At 46.8% G+C, this 25047-nt stretch overlaps 1 protein-coding gene across 1 annotated transcript in view; it reads right to left on the bottom strand.

Annotated features, from left to right (window-relative positions):
• SLCO2A1 (solute carrier organic anion transporter family member 2A1) overlaps positions 1-23276 on the bottom strand; it is an 82535-nt gene extending 59259 nt beyond the window's left edge. The window contains exon 1 of the mRNA XM_042903056.1: positions 23162-23276. Coding sequence (XP_042758990.1) covers positions 23162-23257 — 96 coding nt within the window. The 5' untranslated portion in view covers positions 23258-23276. The remainder of the gene's footprint in view (positions 1-23161) is intronic.
• Positions 23277-25047: the final 1771 nt, after the last annotated feature.

Genomic DNA, 25047 nt, shown 5'->3' with positions numbered 1-25047 from the left:
CCCCAGGTGGAGCAGACCCTTGGCAGCCAGGATAAGACATTCAGGAGGCACAAAAAAGAAAACCCAACCTGCAACAGAGGGAATTGACTGCTCCTACATAGGAAAATCACCACACTTCTTTGGTTATTCCTTCCCTCTGTTCTTCTGGTGGCAGTTGGAAGGATGTCAGAAGGAAAGGGTTCTTTGTCTCACACTCAAATGTCTCTATCCCATCAGAACCTCAAGGGAATAAAATGTCTTCCCTAAGTGCTAAGCAATGATCATGATTCCAGATTCTGCCACTTGACCTCCTATAGATCACAGCAATGGCGTGTAACCCAGTAATCTCAGTTTCCCCACTGGCCCATGACAAAATATCAAAGATATGGACCCAAAGGACTATACCACCTACAGTGGTGGTCCCCCAACACTCTTTGTTATGATCTTCATGACTGATTTCATGTCTCTCTACACCAAACTCTCAGCCCCTGGAACTCACAGAAAAATGCTAAGGACATTCTCTACTGCCTATGCTGCCCCCAGCTTCCTTGCTGGGTATGATGGGTTTAACTGTGTCCTTGGATTGTGTTAGGGTCAAAGCCCTAACTCCAGGTACTCAGGAATGTGACATTATTTGGACATAGGCTCTCTGCAGATGTAATCAAGTTAAGGTGAGGTCATACTAGAATAATATGGGCCCCAACCCAATGACTGGCATCCTTATGAGAAGAAGAAATTGGGATCCAGAGATACACAGGGCAATGGAGGGAAAGAATGGATTGATGTGTCTATAAGCCAAGGAATACCAAGGACTTTTGCCAATCATTAGAAGTGCAAGGGACATGCCTTGGTCTTCATCCTCTTGGTTCAGTGACAGAATCCTGTCCCTCTGGCTCAGGTGTCCTCAGCTGACCCTCACAGAAACCTGTGTCACTTTCTCTGGGCCACCACATTACCTCCTCCAGCTCTCAGGAGCGTGTTCTCACCTGCTTTCCAGCTGCTTGAGGAAGTAGGTTGCTTTATTTTTTGAGAGAGAGAGAAAGAGAACACAAAAGAGAAAGAAGGGGAGGGGCAGAGACAGAGGGAGAGAGAGAATCCCAAGAAGACTCCATGCTGTCAGCACAGAGCCTGACTGGGGGCTTGATTCCATGAACCGTGAGATCATGACCTGAGCCAAAATCAAGAGTCAGATGCTTAACTAACTGAACCACGCAGGCGCCTCGCTTTATTTTTCTAGTTGTTAAGTCCCTCCAAACTCACCCCAGCTATTTCCTTAATTCCTCTATTATTCACTTATTGTCCACTGTGGACAAACACTGACAGCCAGGACCTTCTGTGCTGGGCACACATTTCCTGCCTCACCCCTGTTCCCATCCTTGATCTGCTTGCCCAATTTAGGCTCTGCTCCCCCAACCCTGGGTGTCTTCTTACTTGTTCTCAGGTTCCTCTGCCTTCTATTCACAACTGGACGGTGCTGACTGCTCATGTTTCATGAGAATTTTCCCCAAACACACAGACCTCTTTTCCGTGTGAGCCAATAGTCACAGGAAACCCATGTAAAATGTGATGGGGCAGGGTACACCTTCTCTCCTCCAACTGAAATGGTTTACCTCGTACCTTTCAAAGCTGCCATGTAGAAAGACTTGTCTCCTTGGTCGATGGTAAATTCTCACAAGCATCAGAGAATCGTCTGCAGACATTTTGCCAAAGAATATCTACTCACCATTTTTTCTAGATCTTATAAAGGACATAGCTCCAGGTTGACTTGCTTTTCCAGACTTTTCCTTTTCCAGACTCCCTCTAAACCATGCCTGCCAGCAGGCACACCTGTAAGAGGCCCCCTTCCTCTCTGTGGCTGGCTCTGGGAGGTGGTGCAAGCCCCATCACACTGCACTTGTGTCCATTCCTTAAACACATCTCTCTTCATCTGGGTAATGCCCCCTGCACATGCTGCTCTCGGCCTAGAACACTCTCCTGTGTCCTCCCTGCCCAGACCTCCTTGTCGGCCTGTGATTTCCTTACCAAGCTCTGTTTGAACATCACTTTAATGCCATCACAGCTGTGATTCCAGGGCAATCATGATTATTCAGGGTTGCGGGGGGGGCAGGTCCACTCTTAAAATCCTCACTTAGTTCAAAACACACACAAGTCAAGACTTACCCTTCACTGGATGTGGTATCTCCCTAAGATGACTGAAACCGCACCTCCTCTGCCAAAGGTGCAGATATAGTTTACAATTCTTTGGCCTGCCAGTGCTGATAGATTTTACTAGGGGCTGTGTGTGTGTATGTTGGGGGGGGGGGGTACATTATTGCTAATTTTGCCCAGAAGGAACATTAAAAATAATATAGTAAGCAGATATTTATTGAACAGCACCATGAGCCAAGCATATTCCAGAAGAGACCAAGGGTCAAGTAGGGCCAGACCCTTCTGGTGCAGTGTATTAGTAAGATGAAACATATGTACACAATAGTGGTAGTAACTACTCTCAAGGCAATATGGCAGACGCTAGAGGAATGATACAAGTAATGGTGCCAGAGGCACTCAGAATATGAGAAGGTGAGGGAGAGGTCCCTGGAGAAAATGAGGTCAGAGCTGGGTTTTTGAGGATGAGGAGAATGTCAGAAAGTGGAGGGGAACAAAGGGGTCATCCTAGCCCAGGAGGCAAGATGAGGAATGGAAAAACACAAGCATGACAGGATTGGGGTCAGGGAATGATCTGGTTAGTCTGAGAAAGTTCTGGCTAGGTGAGAGGGGAAAACCCAGTCAGGAAAGAGGATTGGTGCCCAAGGAAAGCCACAGAATTTTATCTCTCTTTGGCCATCACTGAAGACTTCTGGGAAGACATAATGCACGTCAAACATTTTTAGAAAGGTTAAACTGTAACAGGATGAGGGATAGAGGAGAGAATAGGACAACTGGAGGCAGGTAGGCCAATGCAAGGTTTTGGAACAGGTAGAGGAAGCCTCCAGTCAGAAGGGGCAGTGGACCAGGGGACATCAGCAGGAGAAAAGCTCCAGGGAAGGCAATGACTTGATGACTAAGGGAAAATGGGAGGTAGTGAGTGAGGATCTGAAGACCAAGGAAATGGAAAGAGGGAACTCAAAAGACAGTGGGAACATGGTGAGTGGTGAGAGGCACATGTAGACTATGGGGCTGGGGCAGACCCAAGCGGACATCCAGGGAGCCATCCCTGGGTTTCAGGCTGGCTGGCCAGCAGGTGCCTCTACAGATAGTGAGCCTTACTTCTGACAGCTATTCAACCTCATACCCAGGAAAATAGGATAAGTTCTTTTGGACCACATGGAATATAAGGATCAATCTCCAGAATAAAATGGTGACTCAATAGCTATATGTGGGGTTTTGAAATAAATCCCCTTTGGGCTTTATGCAATGTTGACATTCTTTGGGTGTCAACATTGCAAGAATGCTGCTATGGGAAGATGTCTTATCCCATTATCTCCGTTACCTTTTGTTCCTTCTCCCTGAGGCCAAAGAACCCTATGTTTTGTTAGACTCTACACAGCTGCAAGTTACCATCTATGAGATGCCTGAAATGGAGCCCTGGGGCATACCTCCTAACAGAACTTCACTTTCTAAATTTGCAGAAGAATCAGGTCATTATCTGACGGATCTGAGTTCGAGCCTTGCTTCGGGTGAGCACAGGCTCCACTTCAGGCTCTGCGCTGACTGTGCAAAGCCTGCGTGGGATTCTCTCTCCCTCTCTCTGCCTCTCATGGGATTCTCTCTCTCTCCCTCTCTCTCTGCCCCTTGCTCACTCCCACCATCTCTCTCTCAAAAAAAAAAAAAAAAAGAATCAGGATGATACACAGGCCTTTAACAAGGCTCTTTGGGACAGAAGAACTCTGGCTTTTAAAGGTGAAGGATCTGGAGGCTGACAGAAGTAGGTTGGTTGCTAGCAACATACATGATTTGGTCCAAGTTGAGTCTTTCGTCTAGCCTCCAGATGGGTAGAAGTCTGCATCAGGATATAGGTGGTCTTCTGTCGGCATCTCCGGCCAGCTATTCCAGCTCTATTCTCTCCATTGCTTCAGCTTCTTTCTGGACTCTTGCAGACAGAGGGCCACTCCTTCTGTGACCTTGCCTCTTTGACTTTCCTATGTGTCTCTCAAGGTCTCCCTCTCCCCACCTCCCCTCTGTTTGCCTTCCTCCCAGTTCCAGTCCTCAGCTCAGCCAGGAGGGCAAGGAGGGAGAAACACCAGTGGGCCTGCATAGGGAAAGGTAGAAAAGCTGGGTGGGAACCAGTCTTCAGGCAGAGAGGAGAGAGAGAGAGAGAGGCAGGCAACACTGCAGAAAATGTCCAAAGCCTCTCTTGGAAAATTTCCTCAGGTCCTAGGCTGGTATTCGAGAAGAAAGGAAACTGTTATACTAGAAGTCAAGGCAGGAAGTCAAGCAAGGCATGCTAGCCTCTTTCCCACCGGAAAGTCATGTTTAGATAAGAGCCACCAGAACATCCTTCCCTGCTACCCACACCCTCTGGCACCCCCTCCCACACCACTGCCCAGGACCCCAGGGAGTGACAAAGGGACAGGGCCACAGTGATCTCCATCACTGTGGGGAGGCTTCACTCAGGGTGCCAAGGTCTTCTGTGCACTGTGACATGTCCAGTCCAAACACAGGAAATGAGGGAAGGAGTAGGAGCAAGGGGGAAAGCGAGCACATTTCTCAAATTCTCTGTTTACCTACAGGATTTAATTTTAAGCTATAAATATCATTAATTCGAACACCCCTGACCTCAGCCCCTGAGAACATTTGCCATTTCCAAACTACCTGGGGGAATAAAAAGAGATTGAAACGTCACTCAGCCTGGTACAGCAAGTCTGTGGGCCCAAGGCACCTCTGGAGATTCTCTGAATTCCAACGTGTGGCTGGTCATGCTCCTCCAGGCTGAGCACACTGCCCTCTGCACCCTCCCCATCCTCCCTTCTCCGTGGCCCAGAGGCAGGTGTCAGGGCCTGAGCTGCACAGCCCTTGGCTTTGCCTCAGGCTACATGTAGCAAGAAGGTTCCCCAAGTTCCTCCCATCAGTTGTGGCTCCACTTGAGAGACCCCCGTTTCCTGGGAATCATTTCAGTTTACTGGGATCACTTCCCATACGTCACTTTAGTGACTATCTTGGAGACAAGGATATCACAGACAGTCCAGTGACCTCTGATGTGAATCAGTGCTCCGATCTGTGCCTTGCCTCAGAATAGAGGTTCTGGAATCTCAGGGTGCATGAGAATTAGATAGAGGGCTTGTTGAAACAGCTGGCTGGGCCTCACCTCCAGTTTTAGATTCAGAAGCTCTGGGATAGGGCCCAGGAGTCTGCATTTATCACAAGCTCCCAGGTAATGTTGATGCTGCTAGTACAGGGACCACACTTAGGGAACCACCGCCTGAGACTCACGTAGGTCCTCTTGAGCTTTAACCTAAATCTTTCCTTCCAGATATCTCTTTCCTGGAGACAAGGTCCAACCTCTGTATGCAAATCCATTACCAAAAAAAAAGGGGGGTGTAAAATCGAGAAATCTCATGATTTCTCAGCATTCCCCTTGTGCATCTGCCCATCTGACATGAGGTGTCCTCACATGGTGTGGCTCTGGCTGTACTGTTGGTAGAGGCCGGCACACCAGCCCTGACTGTGTACTTTTGTCCACCTCCCCATTCCTTTGACTCCCCCATGCCACCTCACTAGAGTTGTCGGAGGCAAGTGCAAGGGAATGTTTTCATCATCCACACCTGGTGTGTTTTGGCTGGGATTGCTACCTGTAGGTTTCAAGACTCATGAATGAAATCATCAATAAGCATCTTTAGATGGGAAAAGATTAGCTAAGCAAATACTTGACGCCTACCAGCTGCAGCCCTAGGAGCAGCAGACATGAGCTCACCCACCTTTCCAACACGGCTATCTACTCATGTCTGCAGCCCAGGGGCCTGTGACCTCAACAGAACAAATACTGATAAGCAACATAAGAAAGGAGTATCAAGGCACTGGTGACATGCTGGGATCTGATCAGCGTAGAGGAGGGAAGAAGACTCCAGTTATGGGAAGTGGATGGAAATGGATGGAATGCCTCATTCTAGGCCTCCTTGCAGCAACTCACCCCAAAGTATGCCTTCCTCCCCTCAGTGATCTCGGCAAAGCCCCTCTGGCCCCTGCGGCACTCCTTTTGGGGTTGTCTATTGCCCGGGAGTTCTCACATTTCTTGGAGCCCTCTGCCTGCTGTTGCCACATTCTGTCATGTACATGTCCTGAATGTCACTGCCCTTTGCCCCTGTGACAATGTTTTTGATGTGTCAGTCTGGCTAGGCTTCAGTCCCCAGTTATTCAATCAACCATTAAGGTAGGTATTGCTGTGGAGGAAATTTGCAGATGTCATTACAATATATAGTGAGATGACTTTAAGTAAGGAAGATTATCCTAGATAATCTGGGTGGACCTGATTCAATTAATCAGAGGGTCTTAAAAGCAGGTGTGAGAGAACAAAGCTAGAGAGAGGGAGGGAGGGAAGGAAAGAGGAAGAGAGAGAATGAAAAAGATAGATGCCCCCTGAACAGGAGCTTTCGCCCAATGCCTGTGATCATCTTTTCCTGAATGCCTGCCCTATGAATTTTGGAGTTGCTTATCCAGCCCCCACAGTTGTATAAGCAAATTCCTTGAAATACAAATACATATACATACATATATGTGTATCTTCTATTGGCTCTGGTTTGATTGAACCCTGAAATAGACAAAACAATGACCTCCCCAGTGTCTGAGCACCCTAATACTCAGAACCTGTGAACACATGTTGCCTTACATGGCAAAAAGGACTTAAGTAGATGTGATTAATTGTTTTAGAATAGGAGATTATTCTGGATTATCTGGGTGGGCCCAGTGTAATCACAGGATCCTTAGGAGGGAGAGGCAGGAGGGTCAGAGTCAGAAACAAAGGTGAGAGGGAGAGAGATTTCAAGATGTTAACTTGCTGACTCTGAGGAGGAAGGAGCCATAAGCCAAAGGATTAGGCAGTCTCTAGAAGCCAGGAAAGGCAAGGAAACAGATTCTCCACAAAAGCCTCCAGAAGGACCACGGGCCTACCAACATCTTGATTTTAGGTCTTCTGTTCTCCACAACTCTAAGACAGTAAATTGGTGCTGTTTTAAAGCCACTACATTTTATGGTGATTTGTTCCAACAGGAGTAAAAATCTAATACAAACCCTGTTCCATCCAGGACGCTTCCCTTTTTCCCCAGTGCCAGTGCCTTCATTCAGGCTACCTCTTTTCCCTCAGCAGGACCACATCTCCTTTTCAGTGTCTGCTATAGCGTGTTCTCTTCCTTTCCATAGGAAGTCTCAATCGTCTTGTCTGCTGAGCCCTCCTCCTGAGACCAGCACTGCCTCCCTCTTTCTTTTAGAGAAGGACCCTTATTCAACCACAGGGTTCTAGGAGAAGCCACCAGTCAGAGGACCTTGCCCTGCCTCAAGGAGGGTACCTGACCCGGCTAAGCCAGAGTCCTTTCCCAGGATTATTCCAAGTTGGAACTAAAATGAAAGGCCACAGGAATGCTGGTTGCTGACCATCACTTAGCCATGAAGTCAGACATTTACAGGGGACGATAATGGCAATGACGTTCAGAGAAAAGTACAGAGGGCAGAGGGAGCCCAGCTGGCACTCTAGTCCACCTGCCCAAATCCTTTGCATATTTTTCTATTGTAGTTCTTGCCTCTTTCTTGTCAGGAGATCCTATACAATCTAGATATTGGTCTCTAGTCAGTTTTAGACATTGTAAGCATCTCACAATCTGTCATTCTTTTTGCCTTAACAAACTCTTCTTTGTTATTAAAGTAGATAAATCTTCTCTTTAGTTGATATATCTCCTGATTTATCTGCTTTTGTCCTTCGATTTTCAACATTTTCTTTTAAAGAGCATGTAACTGGATTCTCTCTCTCTCTCTCTCTCTCTCTCTCTCCTTCCCACCCTCCCTCCCTCTGTCTGTCTCTGCTCCTGTCTCAATCTAGTCTGAGATTCTCTAGCTCTGAAATGGTGAGAGTGGCCCATTTTCATGTGTTGTAATTTCTGACAAATCTAGATGTATATCTACCTCATTTTATCATTTTCTGTTAATGATTATGCATACATTTTAACATACATAACTGACAACAAAGTTAATTAATTAAAAATTAAGTCAATTAATTTTTCCACTCTCCTCCCAAACAAGCCAAGGACTTATGATTTTAACTCCAATTTTCCCTTCTAATGTTTCTTCCCTCCATAAATCATTATTATTTTTTGCCTACCACCAATTAATAATTACTACCACTTTTTGCATCCTATCCTTTTTTGTGTTTCATTTCTTGCTTTATGTATTTCACCCTTCTTTATTTTAGTGAGGACTTGTGATTAGTAAATTACCTGCTTTTGTTTGAAAAATCTCTAACTTGTCTCCCTGAATTATTTAGTTATAAAATTTGAATTTGGTGGCAATTTTCTCTTAGCATTTTGAAAATTGTTCCATTATTTCCTAGTATCTATTATTTATTTTGGGAAGACAGGTGTTGGTCTAATTGCTGATTCTCATAAGTAGTCTGTAACTTCACCATAGAACTCTTAAAATTATTATTTTTACTGTTCTGAAGTTTCAGTATAATAAGCAGAGGTGTGCTCTTTTCTTTATTAAATTTTTTTTAAGTTTATTTATTTTGAGAGAGAGAGAGAGAGAAAGAAAGAAATACCAAGCAGGCTCTGTGCTGTCAGCACAGAGCTGGATGAGGTGCTCAAACCTACAAACAGTGAGATAACAACCTGAGCTGAAATCAAGAGGGGGTCACCCAAGGACAGAGCCACCCAGGCTCCCGGAGGCATGCTATAATTGTAAATTCCTGTCAGAACTTATGGTGCTTTCTTTATATCATGGTGCCATACGTGTTCTCAACTCTGGAAATTCTCTGTCATTTCTTCAATAGTGTCTGTCACCTATTCATTCTACTCTCTTCTTTGTTGTTCATTTCAGACCTTCATTGCACTTTGTCCTTACTGTTTCCATATCTCTTACCCTGTCCTTCATAGTCTCCGTTTCTTTATTCCTCTGTGCCATATTTAGGGTGACTTCTTCAATCTTATCTTCCACTTGGTAATATCATTAAGCGCAGGTGTGATTAAGTTAAGGGTTTCAAATTGGGAAATTATCTAACCTGCTATTTAACCATTCACTGAATTTTTACTTTCTATATTTTTTTATTTCTAGAATTCCCACGTTTCTCAAAACTGCCCATTCATTTTTCAGAGTATTTGTTCTTTCTTGGTATTTTCTATTTCTTCCTACACCTCTTTAAGCATTTTAATATAGTTTTTATAGTCTCTGTCAAAATGTTCCATTATCTCAAAATCTTGAGGTGCTAATCTCCCCCATTGATATATTTGCTGCCTGTTGTTATGGTGGGTCATTTCCTTGTGTAACTTTTTGTTGTAAGCTCCTCTTCCAAAGGCAGTCTTCCCTTGGGGATTCCGGTTGGTCTACATTATAGAAGCATCCTTCTGGAGTGGTTTCACTTTTGCGTCTACCAGATAGCAAAGAGTTATCACCAGCCCCCTAACAATTCTTATGCTAATTTATTTGCTTAGAGATTCCCATATCATGTGGATAGCATAAATTCTGTTTTCCATTCCATGTGGCACAGACTTGGGGTTTTGATTTCTTAGAGGCATTATTTTACCCAGAGGTCCTGTTAGAGATCAGCCTCTTTGCTGTCCCTAGGGTGGTGGGCAGAGTTTAATAAGTTCCCTTCTCACCAAGGGGCCAGCTTTAGGCATAAGTCTGAGGACCAGCTCCCCATGTCATCGTTGCTATCTGTGTGATTACTAATACCCAGTCTCCATTAGGGCTTTCTTCAGGGTTTCTTTACTGATCCAGTCATACCACACACACTTTCCCCCTCGATCCCTGCTGCAGGGTCAGCTGGTACACTCATTGTTTTGGTATTCAACTCATTCTTCATTTCTTGCACCTGAAAATTTCACTTTCTTGCAAGCTTGGCTATGCATTTAAATATTTGGTGGTGTTCTATTTTATGCAGTGTCTCGGTATTCATAGTATGAAGTCCCCTGTTATGTGAACCCATCATGCTGATGGAAGCCATAATTCACTATAGTTCTTTATGATCCATCTTATCCTAACTAGCCAGAGCCTTTAAAAGAGAGTTACCTTGTATGATTTGCAGCTGTGTTCCCCATGGAGAGATTATATATCAGAAGTATGAAGGTGACTTTTTAGAATCTAGAGTTCCTGGCCTCCTATGTATTAAGCAGAATCCAGTTCTGTCTCTACCACCTTCTCCCTCATAAAAGCCAGTTCGGTACCCTCCTATTTGACACATTTTGTAACTACATCTATCTGTGCATCTGCCCACTGTTTATATCTCTCATGAGAGCATAGCCCACTCTTTTTCGTTCATTGTTGTATCTCCAATGGTTGATGGTAAGTGATCAGTAATGACATGTTGCGTGAATGAATGAACAAATGAATGCATCTCAGGCAGCCATCCTGACACCGTTCTTGCCCTCAAAGTTCCGAAACTCCTGCTGAATACACCAGCAGAGTGCTATCTTACAAACAGTGGATAGTGAATCAAGGCTTACCAAATGACTGGGTGAAAATCCACCCAGGGATGTCCCCACACCTTCCCAGGTATAAAAGTCCAGGCTCAGGACCAGACCCCAGGCAGCACTTAGCAGTTCCTGTCCCAGCCTCTATCCTCACTGCCTCCTCCTCAGGCCCTCTCTTCCTTCATGGCATGGAGCCCATCAGATATACTCACTTCCCTAAGATGTTTGGCCATCTTTAGGGTTAGATTCCCAAGCTCTGAGCCAGCCTCTCGGAGTGGGCACTAGAAGAAAGAGAGGGAAGCAGACAAACACCTCTCAATCTTCCCAAAAAAGAAAATGTTCCATAGGTTGACCTCTCTCTTAGAATTAAAGTATTGTTATCTGACTTTATCTCCAACTCTGAGGAGCCATAGCACTCAAATGCGGTAACAGATTAATAATGCAGGGGGGACAGTGATGGAAACTGCAGGAATGGTCTTTCTAGAGAAGCCCCTGCCCCTGCCTGCCATCCTGGCTTCATCTTCGGTTCCTCCTCAGGTACGTGGAGACCAGAGGTATAAGATATAATGGATATAAGTCCATTATATGGATATGCAGTCCATCTTATATTGCATTTCATATATCACAGCAGAATGTCTCGCTGCAAAGGGGATTGTGGGGGTCACCACAGACTAGAGTTTTTTAGTTGGCAGTTTTTTCTAATTACAAGTCCAGGACCTGTTTACTGCAGAAAAATGGAAAATACAGAAAGTCACAAGGAAGGAAAATAAAACCATTTGTAGGCTTCCCACACAGAGAACTATCTGTTTGGCTATAGACCCTCTTCAAGTCTTCTTGTGACTTTTAAAAATGTGGATCATCTCTACATCTGGTTGCCTATCCTGCAGCCTCTGCTTAACATTATAGAATGAACCCTTCTCCCAAGTTTAAACTATTCTCAATAGAACTTTAAAAATAATTTGTATATATGCTACAGATGGATGTCCCCTGATGTATTTGACTCTCCAGTTGCTAGATATACAAGTCACTTCGTCATTATAAGCTTCTGAGCATTTGAGTCACATGATAAAATGTTGTTCAACTGACTGGGTTTCCATTTATTCTTCCAGGAAGTGTTTCTAAGCCACTTGATGGCCACCCCCGCCCCAAGCCGAGTCCCTGGTCTAAGTGCTTGTGTGCTGTACAGCTGGAGTATCTGTCTAGCCTTATCAACATGGGTGAGGGGACATGCAACAAGGAAAGCTGAGGGGGATGCCTGGGTGGCTCAGTCGGCTAAGCATCCAACTCTTGATTTCAGCTCGGGTCATGATCCCAGGGTGATGGGATCAATCCTTGTGTCAGGCTCTATGCTGAGCATGAAGCCTGCTTAGATTTTCTCCCTCTGCCTTTCTCGCCCAGTCTCATTTTCTCTCTTAAAAAGAAAATAGAAAAATAAATTAAAATAATTTATTTAAAATAAAGGTTCAGGTTTTATTTGTTTTTATTTATTTATTTTGACAGACATAGAGAGAACAAGTAGGGGAAGGGCAGAGAGAGAGAGAGGGAGACAGAATCCTAAGCAGCCTCCATGTGCTGTCAGCACAGAGCCTGATGTCGGGCTCAAACTCACAAACCGTGAGATCATGACCTGATCCAAAACCAAGAGTTGGGCGCTTAACTGACTGAGCCATTCAGGTGCCCCTATAAAAAAGGTTTAAGAGAGGAAAGTTGAGGCACAAAGAATTACAGGGCTACCAGTGCCAAATTTGGCTTGGGAAAATAAAATACTACAGACATTAGCAGCCCTGCTTGTGTCTGTTGGTATGGAGGACTGAAGTAGCACAGTCTGGCTCAGCTGCTTGGGGTTTGTGGTGTGAAGCAGGCAGCAGTCATAGAGAAGAGAATCATAAGACAGAGTTCCCAGATACCAGCTTTGTCACTGTGTAACGTGCCAATTCCCAGGAGCTTCCTGCCAGTATCCTCCCCTATAAAATGTGGGTAATATGCACCTTGGAGCATGGGAGGGAGGCTTTAGTCAAGACAGCATTTCTGAAAGGACCTAACCTTGTCCACTTATTATTTCACTAAATTTGGCACATAATGGGTTCCCCCAAATACATGCATTTGCATCCACAACTAAATATCCCAATGCCCCCATATATTGCCCATATGTATGTGCCCTAATAAAATGTATCCATCTATGTTATGATAGCTCAGAAAATCGTATCATAAGTTTTGCTAATAAAAATGTGTTGCTGAGGGTGGGAATTCTGAATTTGTGATTTTAGGGCATCCAGAATAGGTTTGTCCCCACTCCTTGCTAAGTTTACATATTTATATGTTAAATTTATAGGTTGACTCAGTGGGACTGTGCTTTCCTGGGATGCTGACTATGAAGAAGAAGGAGTCTCAGGCGAGTCTAGAAGGACAGCCTCCTGATGGCAGGGGCAATGTGAAATGAAATGGACAATCACAAGGCTATGTAGACTCACTTTCCAAGTTAGTGACAAGGTCCAGGGGTGGAGATGGTCCAAAAGACAAGGCTGGTTCTACAATAATTTGACTCTGCCACTTGGGATGGGAGGGATGTATGGGGTGCATCCTTGGAGTACACTCCACAGGTATGTTCCTGTTAGCATTAGGCTAGATCCCTCTCTGAGGGTCTATGCTGGGCCCTCTGGTGATAAAGTTAGAAGGTAAGTCCCCAGTGTGCCCCTCGTCTACTTCCTCCTAAGAGATGTCCTCCAGTTGGAGGCCAGAGAGTAGACACAATGATTTATCCAGGGCTCTTCCAGGTTTGGCATGGACACTCCATGAAAGCCCCAAAGTCAGGGGGAAGTGAGAGCTGGGGAGTGAAAACAGAGGAAGTTAGGGGTGAGGAGAAGGAGTGTGAGAGACAGGTTGGGGCAGGCCTTGGAGCTCATGAGGGCACAACAAACTTGCAGGGCCTGATGGGTGGAGGTCCCCATCATGGGAAGATCTCTGCTGGTTCCAGAAAACTCAAGGCCCACCAGCCTCCACACAGCCCGAGGGTTCCTCATGAGTGCTGACTAAGCTGACCAAGCAGTGACTAGAACCAGCAAGAAGACCTTTGTGATCTGGGACAACAAGAATCAGGGGTCATACATGTCCCCTTAACAACGTCCAACTTCAGAGCCTGGTTCACCTTTCAGAGGAAGGTAGCCCAGACCATCTGGCTTTCCATTTCAACCCTGCCTAGCAGCTTTCCAGTTAGAGGGACTTATGGGAGAGGGGAGACTGCTTTCCACTGGAAACATCGAGAGAGTAGCCAAGAAGAAGGGGTTCTGCTAGCTTCCCTCTGGGGATGTACATGGAAGGATAGGGGCAGATTTTGGCTCAACACAGGAGAGACTGAAAGACTGTGGAGCTTCCAGTCCTGGGCCTGCCTTGAGAGGGGGTGAGTTCCCCATTACTAGAGCTATGCAAACAGAGGTAAGGACATCTTCAAAAGGATTCCTGCTTCTTTGAGCAGATGAGCTTTCTTGTCACTTTCAATTCTGAAATCCAAATATTCTATAAGCCAGGAAGTACTATCTTTCTACATGTCAGTTTTATCATGAATTATATGGATTCTACAACATGAGAAGTAAAAAATGCTGTAGAAATCATGATAAGCAAGGAAGGATGCAGGACCTCGGTGTACAGACAAGGAGTCATGGGGCTTGCTGCTCCATGAGTCTGCCTCCAGTGTCCTGGTTCCCGCTTCTCCTTTCTTTGGAAGACTACAATCCCTTCCTACCATAGATCCTTGAGGTTTATTTCCATCACGGACACCATCCCTGACCCTCCCTCGGCATCTCCACTGCCCCACAGAGGGTGGAAGTCCATTTGTGTACAATGTCACAGCAAGGGAGGCTGTAGGGGACCAACTTGTCCCAATTTGCCCAGAACTTTTCCAGTTTTAAAACTGAAAGCTCTGTGTTCCAGAAACTGCCTTCGTCCTGGGCAAAAAGAGGCAGTTGGTCACATTGAGAGGCAAGGGAATTTACAGGCTATCATTTATGGGAAGCTTGGGAACCTCTTAGGGAGCCAAATGCCAAAACAGTAATACCTGGTACAGAGCCTCACACGGTGAATGCTCAGTAAAGGCTTCTGAGTGAGTGAGTCCCAGGCTCCTGCACCAACACTCAGCTCCCGCCAACTCCCTCAAAAGCACTGAGGATCAAAGGTAAAGCAGGAAGTTATAAAAAAGGGCCTGAGGCAAAAGGCAGGAATGATGTAAAACGGAATGAGAAAGTGGTCAATTTAATCCCATCCTACAAACTCCTTGGCAGTCCAATAAGCAGGGCAAGAGTGGCTCTGGAAGCCTGCTGTCCTCCCAGCCCCTTCCTTCTGCCACCATCCCTTTCCCCCAAGGTCCACAGGGACCTCAGTGCATTCTCTAGCTGGCTCCTCTCCTGGGGTGTCCCACAGGGCTCAGCTCAGGAGCTGTCTGATATCCACACCCCATGTCTGTCCCACTTAAACTTTCTAGGTACCTTTCCCTCTGTGCCTCACAAGCTGGCTGAGTGAACTAACCGGATAAACTAGTTCTGACTTGAGGTCTACCTGTGTTGTGTTTCCCAAACTTGGTATGCCCTACCTGCTAGTCACATCTGGGAGACATGAGCCACATACAGCATAGCTTCTGAGAGTATCAATGTTACTCCAAGATTTGGGGGGAAATAGAACATATTCTTTGGAAACACATACCTATACTGTGGAGGAAAATATAAAATTCACTTGATTTTAAGATTAAAACATAAAATATCACAGAAATGTAATGCTCACATCACAGTTCATCCCCTTCATCCTCTTGTCTACTCGTACGTGGAAACCTGATCACTCTGTCCTAGAATTCAGGGCATCTTGGTGAGGCAGTTTGAAAAACACTAGCTTACTACAGCCCTCTCTGATAACATCTGAGTCTTAACTGAGGTCCTCTGTGCTCTAGGCCAGCATCTCGCAAGGATGTTAGATGGGGCATTCTTCAGAACATAAGTAGATATTACCAGTGTTTGAGTAAACAAAAGAAAACTTGTTACCAGGACTCCCAGATTCCTACAGAACTCAGGAACTAAATTTGAGGAACTAGCACACTAAATTTCTAACAAAGGGTTAGTCTGCCCATTTTTAGGGAGGCAGGGGGGCAGCCTGTGGGGAGCCAGCACCGATCCTGACCAGACTGAATGTCCCAAAGCTCATCTGGGATTTACCGTCCCAGGCTGGTGCTGCTCTCCGCCCCCACCCCACCCCACCAGCCACACCAAGAGCCTCCAGCATTTCCTCTGAGCCTCCTGAGTATCCCGCTCAACAGGGCAAAGAGGCTGGGAGGACAGGCTCTGGAAGAAGGCTGCTCACTGGAGTATCCACCTGTCCTTCAACAGCCAGAGGACACTCCCTGCCTTGGTTTCATTCCCCACCCTGGTCAAATGTAATCCATCCCAAACAGGAGGACACACCCAGAGAATCAGGGTCCTCTAAACTGAGAGAGCTGGGGATTGACCAAAGATAACCACCTAGCCTGCACCTTCCACTTCTGCCAGGCTTCATAGCAGGTCTCCCAGCAAAGCTCAGACCCAACTGGCCCTGCTCCCAGTCTCATCTCCATCAGCAACTTAACAGATGAGAATCTGAGAACTTACAAGAACCTCAGAGATCATTGAGCTCAGGCCCAAATGTTTACGAATGAGAGAATCCAGAACCGAGAGGCATTCTGTGGCCATGGGAAGAAGAGAACTAGGGAGCGCGATGACCCTGGGAGGGAATTCCTGCTTGCCATTTACTGGATAGGTGTTCTTAAATGAGCCTCCATTTTCTTAAGTATGAAAGAGAGATGCTGAGCACCCCCCACCCCTTGCGAGGCCATGGTTGAGAGTAGAAAAAGTTTAGGAAACTTCTTTTCTTGATTAACAAATCAAGTTCAAGGGAAAACACAACTATTTAGATAAGCCCAGAAGAAAAGCTGGAGCACAGAAATACACAAGGTCCCATCCAGTTACTAAAAGCAAGCTTCAAATTTGTCTTTAAATCTTCCCAAAAGGCAAAGTAGAAGGGAAACTGAATGGGTTATGAAGTATGGTAACCATAAGATAAACACATACCACTGCAGACTGAAAATCAATCTTCTACCTGATCCTGATATCAAGACTTGCTGTATAGATACAGTGATCAAGACAGTGTGGTATTGGCAGAGAGATATACACATACATCTATGAAACAGAACAGAAAACCCAGAACAGATCCACACAAGCATGGCCAATTGGTTTTTGACAAAGGAGTAAAGGCAATTCAATAGAGTAAGGACAGTCTTCTCAACAAATGGTTCAGTGGCAATTGGATACCTATAGGCAAAACAAAAACAAAAACAAAAAACAAACAAATAAAATAACCTTGACCTAAACTTCTTACGTATACAAAAATTAACTTACAATGGATCATAGATTTAAAGCAAGGTTATAAAACTTTTAGAAGAAGACATAAGAGAAAACTTTCAGGAACTAGGTTTGGTGAAGAGTTCTTAGACTTACACCAAAAGTAGGATCCAGAAAATTAAAACTTGATAAATTAGATTTCATCAGAATCTAAACAATGTTTTCTGTGACAGACCCTATTAAGAAGATAAAAGATAAGCTACATACTGGGAGAAAATACTTGCAAACCACATGCCCAACAAAGGACTTGTATTTCATATATATAAAGAACTCTCAAAACAATAGTAAAAATTCCAATTAGAAAAAGGACAAACTATAGGAACAGACATTCCAATAAAGAGCACGTACACATGGCAAATAAGCACATGAAAGATGTTCACCATCACTAGCCATTAGGGAAATGTAAATGAAGACCATGCTGAGATGTAACTACACACCTATGTGAATAGCTAAAATAAAAAATAATGACAACACTTGGGGCGCCTGGGTGGCTCAGTCGGTTAAGCACCTGACTTCGGCTCAGGTCATGATCTCGTGGTTCATGAGTTCAAGCCCCGTGTCGGGCTCTGTGCTGACAGCTCAGAGCCTGAAGCCTCCTTCAGATTCTGTGTGTGTGTGTGTCTCTCTCTCTGCCCCTACCCCACTCGTGCTCTGTTTCTCTCTCTCTCTCTCTCAAAAATAAAAACATTAAGAAATTTTTTTAAAAAGTAATGACAACACCAAATGCTGGCAAACATGTAGAGAAACTGGATTTCTCCTACATTGTTGGTGTACATATAAAACTGTATGGCCACTTTGGAAAAGAGTTTGGCAGTTTCTTAAAAAAAAAATCAATATGCAACTACCATACTACCCAGCAAACGCACTCCTGGGTATTTACTCCAGAGAAATGAAAGTTTATGTCTGACCCAAAAACCTATACCTGATTGTTCATATCAGCTTTACTTATAATAGCCCCGAACTGGAAACAACCCAAATGTCCCTCAATAGGTGAATGGTTAGACAAATCACCGTACATCCATACCGTGGAATAAAGCTCAGCAATAAAAAGAAACAAACTATTAATACAAGCAACATCCTGGACGGATCTCAAGGGTATTAAGCTGAATGAAAAAAGTCAATCTCAAAAGGTTACATATTGCACGATTCCATTTATACAACATTCTCAAAATGACAAATTACAGTGATAGAGAACAGATTAGTGGTTGTGACGGTAGTCAGTTGGAAGGGGGTGGGCATGACAACAAAGGAGCAGCACAACAGAGATTTTTGTGGTGACAGAAATAGTTCTTGTGTCTTGAGGCAGTGGGGTGGTGGTTCCATGAATCTATACATGTGACAAAATTGCATGGAACTATACACACACATTATAGCAATGTCAGTTCCCTGCTTTTGGTATTATAGTGCAATATGTAAGACAGAACCTTTGGAAGAAACTGGGTGAAGAGTATACAGGACATCTCGGCACTGGTTTCCTACGAATATGGGATTGTTTCAAAATAAAAAGTTTTTTAAGAACTCAAAATAAATCAAGCATTGTCTGGTACTAAGAACTCAGCTTTCTCCCATGGTCCCTCAAAAGGAGCCCCCAAGGACCACAGTGACAACCCATCTGTGCTAGTCCTGTGGGGTACAGACAAGTGTAAGTTCACACAGCTATTTCTTCATGTCCTTTATCAACAGAAACTGACAGTGCAATGCCCAAGTACACAGCAATGATCTTATGATGTAAAATGGGGGCCAGACTCGCCCAGCCCCAGGCAAGGTCCTCCGATGGGTCCATTGCCTGGGACCATCCCGAGCTTCTCAGCTCCACCACGCCCAGCTCTCTGGCTTTGGCACACAACTGGAGCTCTCCACAGGCCAGTGCCTCCACAGGCAGAAAGTGGGGTGAAGCAAGGGCTGGGAGTGGCTGAACCCATGAGACAGCATAAGACCAAGCAGGGATGTGAAGAGGGAGAACAAGGAGGGATGAGGTCTACCCTGGGGACCATGCACATTCCTCTGCATTCCATAAACAGGGCAAAAAAAGGTGAGGGAAAGCCATGGTCCCAACCCAACACCGCAACATCACATCCGGGTCTTCGAGAATGGAAAAAAAGTCACTGTCACAGACAAAAGAGAGTGATGAGAAAGAGATGAGCTATCCATAGTGTGAGACATAAATCACCTTCCCTTTGTTCTGTGGCAGTGTAGGTCACAGTTCATCACCAGGAGAAGGGCTCTGAGCATTATCACAGGAGGAAAAGGCTCTCAGTGACCTGTGACCCCACCCAACCAGTTCCCGTTGGTCTCCCCTCCCCCGACCCCCACACAAAAGCAGGGTGGGCATGCCAGGCCCTCTCAGGGGATAGATGAATGCTGTCCTCATTCACATCAGAGAAACACCCACCAGCCTGGGGGAGGAATGGGCACCTCTTAATCCATGAGGTCTGTTAAGTAATTCTTTAGCTCCAGGGATTCTCTTGAAAGTGTTTTCCCCACTTGTGAGCATCAGTTTGGTGGATATAGCACTTTCCTCTGGAAACCAAGAGGTTAAGCCCAAGATGCCTCCCCACAGTTGGGGGTCAAAGGCCTTAGGAAGTTACAGACACAAGCCAAAACAAAGCACTTCTTCCTCATTTTTGGGCTTCCCTCCCAGATCGAAGGTCCCCAGGCCACTCAGGCCAAGCTGTGACATCTGCCTACCCTTTTCTTCACCACTGTACTTCCCCTGCCCTCCATTCCCACTGGACTCTCCCTCACTGATGAGATATGCACTATTTCCCTAAACTGGGACCTGGGGTGTGGGAGTTCGTGAAATTTGGGCAGCAATTACCAATCATCTACTCCTTTTATAAGATAACCTCGGTTTGCCCCCCAAAATTTCATTTTAAGAAGAAACAGATCTCTTTGAGGCTGCCAGGATGAGTTAGCCACAAAGGCTGTCTCCTACCTCCCCACCCACACCCCCATAATCGCTGAATGAACCTGTTTTTAATTAAGAGTTCTGGATGTTGAACTGCTCTCTCTGACAATGACTAGTGAGCAGGTCTTCTATTTCTTAAGAATCTTGTAAGCCAGAGGCAATTGAGAATGTCTCCAGATTAAACACAATTATATTTACTACTACAGGAGGGCATACAAAAACCTCACCCCATAAGTGAGAGTTGCCAAGCTCTTTAGGGGAGAGTTATGAAGAATGAAAAGGTATAATGAGCCTGTTAGTGACTGGGGATATCCATCCTGCAGCCACCACAGTGACCCCTGCTCACAGCTGGGATGTGAGCGTCACCGGGAACTGAAAACAGTACTGACTCTGGGAACAACTATACATACAGTATCCCTAAGTGCTAAGCCAGAATTGAGCAGCACTGTGTGATGGTGAGGGCAGGGTGCATGGTGGTTAGAGTCTCTGACCCTGCAATCTCACATATCTGGTTCCTCTACACTCCACCCCTTTTTGGCTATGTGTCTACACCTCACTAAGCCCAGTTTTCCTCATCATTCATGGGGACAGTAATAATACTCACTAGATAGAATTGTACTGAGGATTACATATGGGTGAAATATATCCAAAGTTCTTGGTACATCCAGATGGCTTCATTAGTGTTAGCTACTATTACCTTTATTTTGGACATGACTGCTAACTATAGTTTCTCTTAAGTATGCCTCATGTGAGGCATAATTGGTGAAACAACAGATCCTAAATGATATTTAAACAAGCAGTCCTGTTTGTAGAGGCAAGAACTGACATTTTATTGATGTCAGTCCTGGAGAGTCTTGCATGGTTTACAAAACCCTTTTCCTACACCTCATCCCACATAATCCTTAAGGAGTCCCATGAGGTAGGGATCATTCATAGTACCTGCTTTTTGTTTTTGTCTTTGTTTTTTGTTTTGTTTTGTTTTTTTACGTAAAGGTTCTGCAGTCCAGGAAAGGTAAGAAATGCTCCCCTTTGTCACCTATTTAGTAAGAGGTTAGATTTAGAGGTGAATCTAAGTCCCCTGGCCTCATTCCCTTCCCTTAAACCATACGGTATGTGGGGTTTTGCAGGAATGTCATAAAGCCAATTGGTTACTCTGTCCCAGCAATGAGGAACCCAGAAAAATGATGGGTCCTTGGGCTGGGCATCCCCTGTTATCCCCCATGTCACACATGTCACAAAACATGTGCCATCCATACCCCAGTGAGAGAGTGCAGGGCAGCCACTCAACCAACCTCTCATTGGGAGGAAGGAATCTCCCAACAAATAGCAACCCCCCAAACAACCATTACCACCTCCCTGGAAGAAAAGGCTTAAGTGAGTTTAATGGAATTACAAGCCCCAGATTTGCCTTGAGATATCCAAATTGTACCTGGTTTCAGGTTGATTAAGTGAAGCTAAGTGTAAGTCTCTCCAAACTCTGGTCTCAGTGTTACTATGGATCAATGGAGGTAATAATTAAGAGAATTTGATTTTTAGAGTTAAGAAAAACTCTTAATTGGTATGAGCCTTCAGGAGGCCAACTGGCCTGGGTCTAGGCCTCAGTCAGTTGTGGCTAAATCATCAACATGTGATAAATTATCTCATTTTTATGGATCTTCAAAGAAACTGCTGCCATAAACTCATTTTAGGGATTCAGGGTGGGTCTAAATGAATCAACCTCACTGGGGGGTTACCCTTGCTGTCAGGAAACTGTTCTGGGACAATCTATCTCTCTTGCCCTTGTTGGTGAAAATAGGGAGAGTTTGCCCCTACCCTGGCTCTTTCTTGGGCCTCTTTCTTTTCAGACCACCCAACTGTTGCTCCCACCCTTTCCTCCCAGTTCCTAATTTATAAACACCAAATTTGTTACAATTCTCTACTGAAACTTCTCCAAGACTCTTCTGAATGGTGGGACCAAAGCCACACACAGTGTTTTGGCCATCCAGGTCTAGCCAAAGGTGAGGCAATTTGAGGATTATCTGAAACCATCTCAAAATGTCTATGTCTTATTTACATCCAACCATGGAATCAACTCAGCCTTTATTTATTGTGGTGTGGGGATAGAGCAGAAGCAGAAGTGGGGATCCCAGCTCCTCTACTAACAATATGAGTAAATACATTCGTGGGATTCACTGTGACCTCCAGATCCCTTTCTGTTCAACACTCACATCATCAGTTCACAGAGACACTCCTCCCAGACCATCCCTTTAATTGCACCACTGGAAGCTTTACCTAGCCCCATCTGACTGTATGATTGTTGGAAACAACTTCTCTGCACCATACCTAATCCCGCCCCCCTCTTCCCCCACTGTCTCCAAGGAGCCCTCATGTGGACTCTACAGTCCTCACCATAGCAGCTCTGTCCTCTCAGGACGTGTACTTCTAGGTCACTTCTGCTCAGGTAGAACCAGTTTAAAAAAAAAAAAAAAAAAAAAAAAGCCGGTTTCAGGCTTCAACTGTTCCAGGCCTCCCTGGCCTGGTGAGGAAGCGGTAAACATTCCCGACCCCCTGGGGAAGAAAGTGTCCTCACCATAGAGCCACTCCCCATAACTTGCTAGGGGAGAGGCACCTGCTTAGATGTTACTGAACATACCGCGAGGGCCTGCTGCTTTCCTGGGGCCCTTTCCAGACCAGGAAGCACGCAGAGTTGGTTGCCAGCCCGGGGGAATTCTGAACCCTGCGCGCGGCAGAGCGGTGGGGTAGCGGAGCCCCTGTACCGCTGCTCGTCGGGCAGAAAAACATCTCTTCTGCCACCCACCCCAGGATGAGTTAGGCTCTGCCCTCCATCTCAGAGGAACCACAGCCTGTCACCCGGCACCTCCAAGCTCACCCCTTCACGAAGAAACTGCCCTCAGGAGACCTAAAAAGTGTCCCGCGAGATGTTCTTTTTTCAAAGAGGAAGACACTATCCGACCAGAGTTGAACCAATAGGTACTGTCATTGTTCTGTTTCTTAACCCCGACGAGGGCGTGAGTGTGCGCACACACACACACACACACACACACACCCGTGCACACACGTGCGCACAGACACACGCGCGCACACACTCCCAGAAAGAGATCGCCAGTCCAGGCGCCCCCAGCCCGCCGCCAGGCCCGCAGGGATGCTTCGCAGAGCGCGGCACTAAGGGCTGACGGGGAGCCCCGGCGCCCCCTCCCCCGCCCCGGGCTCCCGCAGCACCCCTGCCCGGGCCCGTCAAAGGTGCGCCCGGAGGTCGAGGGTTCTCCGCTCACCTTAATGTTGCTGAAGACAGAGCGGGGACAGCGTCCGGCTTGGCGCGAAGAAGCGTCGCTGTCCTGGCGCGCGCCAGGCTCGGGCCAGAGCCCCATGGTGGCGGCCCCCGCGGGGCGGGACGGCGGCAGGCCCCGGGCGGGCGGCGGGGCGAGCAGGGGCCGGGCGCCTCGGGCCGGGGCGGCCGCGCGGGTGGCTGGTGAGAGCGGCGGCGACGGCCGCAGGAGGCTCGCAGCGCGGAGACTGCGCGAGCGAGTGCGCGCCCAGAAGTTTTATAAGTGGCCGCCGCCGTCGCCGATGATGAAACGCGCTCTCCCTCCTCCCTCTTTTCCTCGGCTGTTGAAGGCTCTGCGAGCCCCCGCCCCCGCCGCGGCCGCCCCTCAGACAGGTGTGACGCGGCTGCTGGCCGCGCGTGACTTCGCTCCCGGCCCGGGGTCGCCTCTGCTCCCGCAGCTTGGCTAGGACCCGCGAGGCTTGACCGCCCCGGAGAAGGTCCCGCCTGCTGGGGAGCCGGGAGCGGCGGCCCCGGGGAGGGGAGGTAGTTGCTGGAGGGGCAGGGGACGATAGGAGGGTGGGGGCGCCTGCGGGACTGGCGGGACGGGGGGTGCAGCGGGGACCGACAGGCGGGCGACTGGAAGGGACCGGAGAAGAGGTTGGCAGGACTCCGGGGGCAGGAGGAGAACCGAGGGGGTGCTGGAGGGGCCAACGGGAGCCAGGGAACTGGAAGGGAGCGGGGTTTCAAGAGGAGAGGGGTGCAGGGGCGCCCCTCCCGACGCACTCGGGGAGATTTACGGAGCGGGTCTCTGCTTGTTTGCACTTGCCGAAAACCTGGGCTCTCAGTTCCGGTGATGGCTCTGAGACTCGCTGAGGCTGTTTGTGTCGAGGACTGATTTATATTTAAACTGCTCTTTGCGCTGGAGAGGGGGCCGCCCGGGCAGGGCCCGAACTCTCTGGACCTGAGCCAAGGTAAACTGCGGGCGCTGTCAAGTGTCAGCATGGCTGGGTCTGGCCTGAAGTACTTCGGGCCAAGAGAGAGGACCCCCCGTGGACATACAGGACGCACCCCACTGGCCTCCTTCTCAGGGCTGGAATAGAACAGCAGCTTTATTTTTCCCCCAAGACTTTTTCCACTAGAATTCCTACTGCAGAGAAGAGAAAGAAGGTGAGACTTTTCAAGAGAAGGATAAGAAAGTTATGCCAAAAGCAGCTGCAGTAAGGAATCCAATTCTGGAAGTATTTTTCCAGCTCCCTAATCCCTGTAGTCTCCTGATGAGCCAACCTCTGGAAGCCCACCCTGTCTCCTGGAAAAGCATAAACCCACCTTCAATGCCCAGGAAACTTTGGCTAAGACAAAGACCCACAGGATGATGCCTTTCTGGGCCTGGTCTGGGCTTGTCCTCTGTCTGTGGGCTTCCCCTATGCACCTGTGGTCCAAGAACCCTGGACACAACAGCAGGCAGTGCCGGAAGAAAAGCCATTGGACAGTGGACCGCCTCTGCCCACTTCATTCACCCACAGAGTAAAGGGTATCTAGAGAGGCTTTCCAGAGCCCTGCAGCAGCCTCAGACCCCAGAACAGGCAGGAAACTCCAAGTCACTAGTCTGCCCTCTTAGAGAACTTGGAGCACAATGATGGCTGCCACCGAGAGCACCCAATGTATGCTGCAGTACTCACAGTGTATTGTGCCAGGCATTATGTTGGGTAGCCACACGCGTGATTCCATAGAACCCCAGGGTTAGCAACAATTATAGGTACGTATTACTATCTGGATTTTATAGATGATGATGCTAGAGAGGCCAACTAAAAAAAAAAAAAAAAAAGAGTGAAAGACAAACAGCTAGTAAGTGATAGAGCTGGAACCCAAGTCCAGCTTTGCCTGATTCCAAAG

Source organism: Panthera leo, chromosome C2, assembly GCF_018350215.1.
Source record: "Panthera leo isolate Ple1 chromosome C2, P.leo_Ple1_pat1.1, whole genome shotgun sequence".
Classification (NCBI taxonomy): Eukaryota; Metazoa; Chordata; class Mammalia; order Carnivora; family Felidae; genus Panthera; species Panthera leo.
The sequence above is the reverse complement of the archived record's forward strand: the minus strand, read 5'-3'. Positions and strand labels throughout refer to the sequence as shown.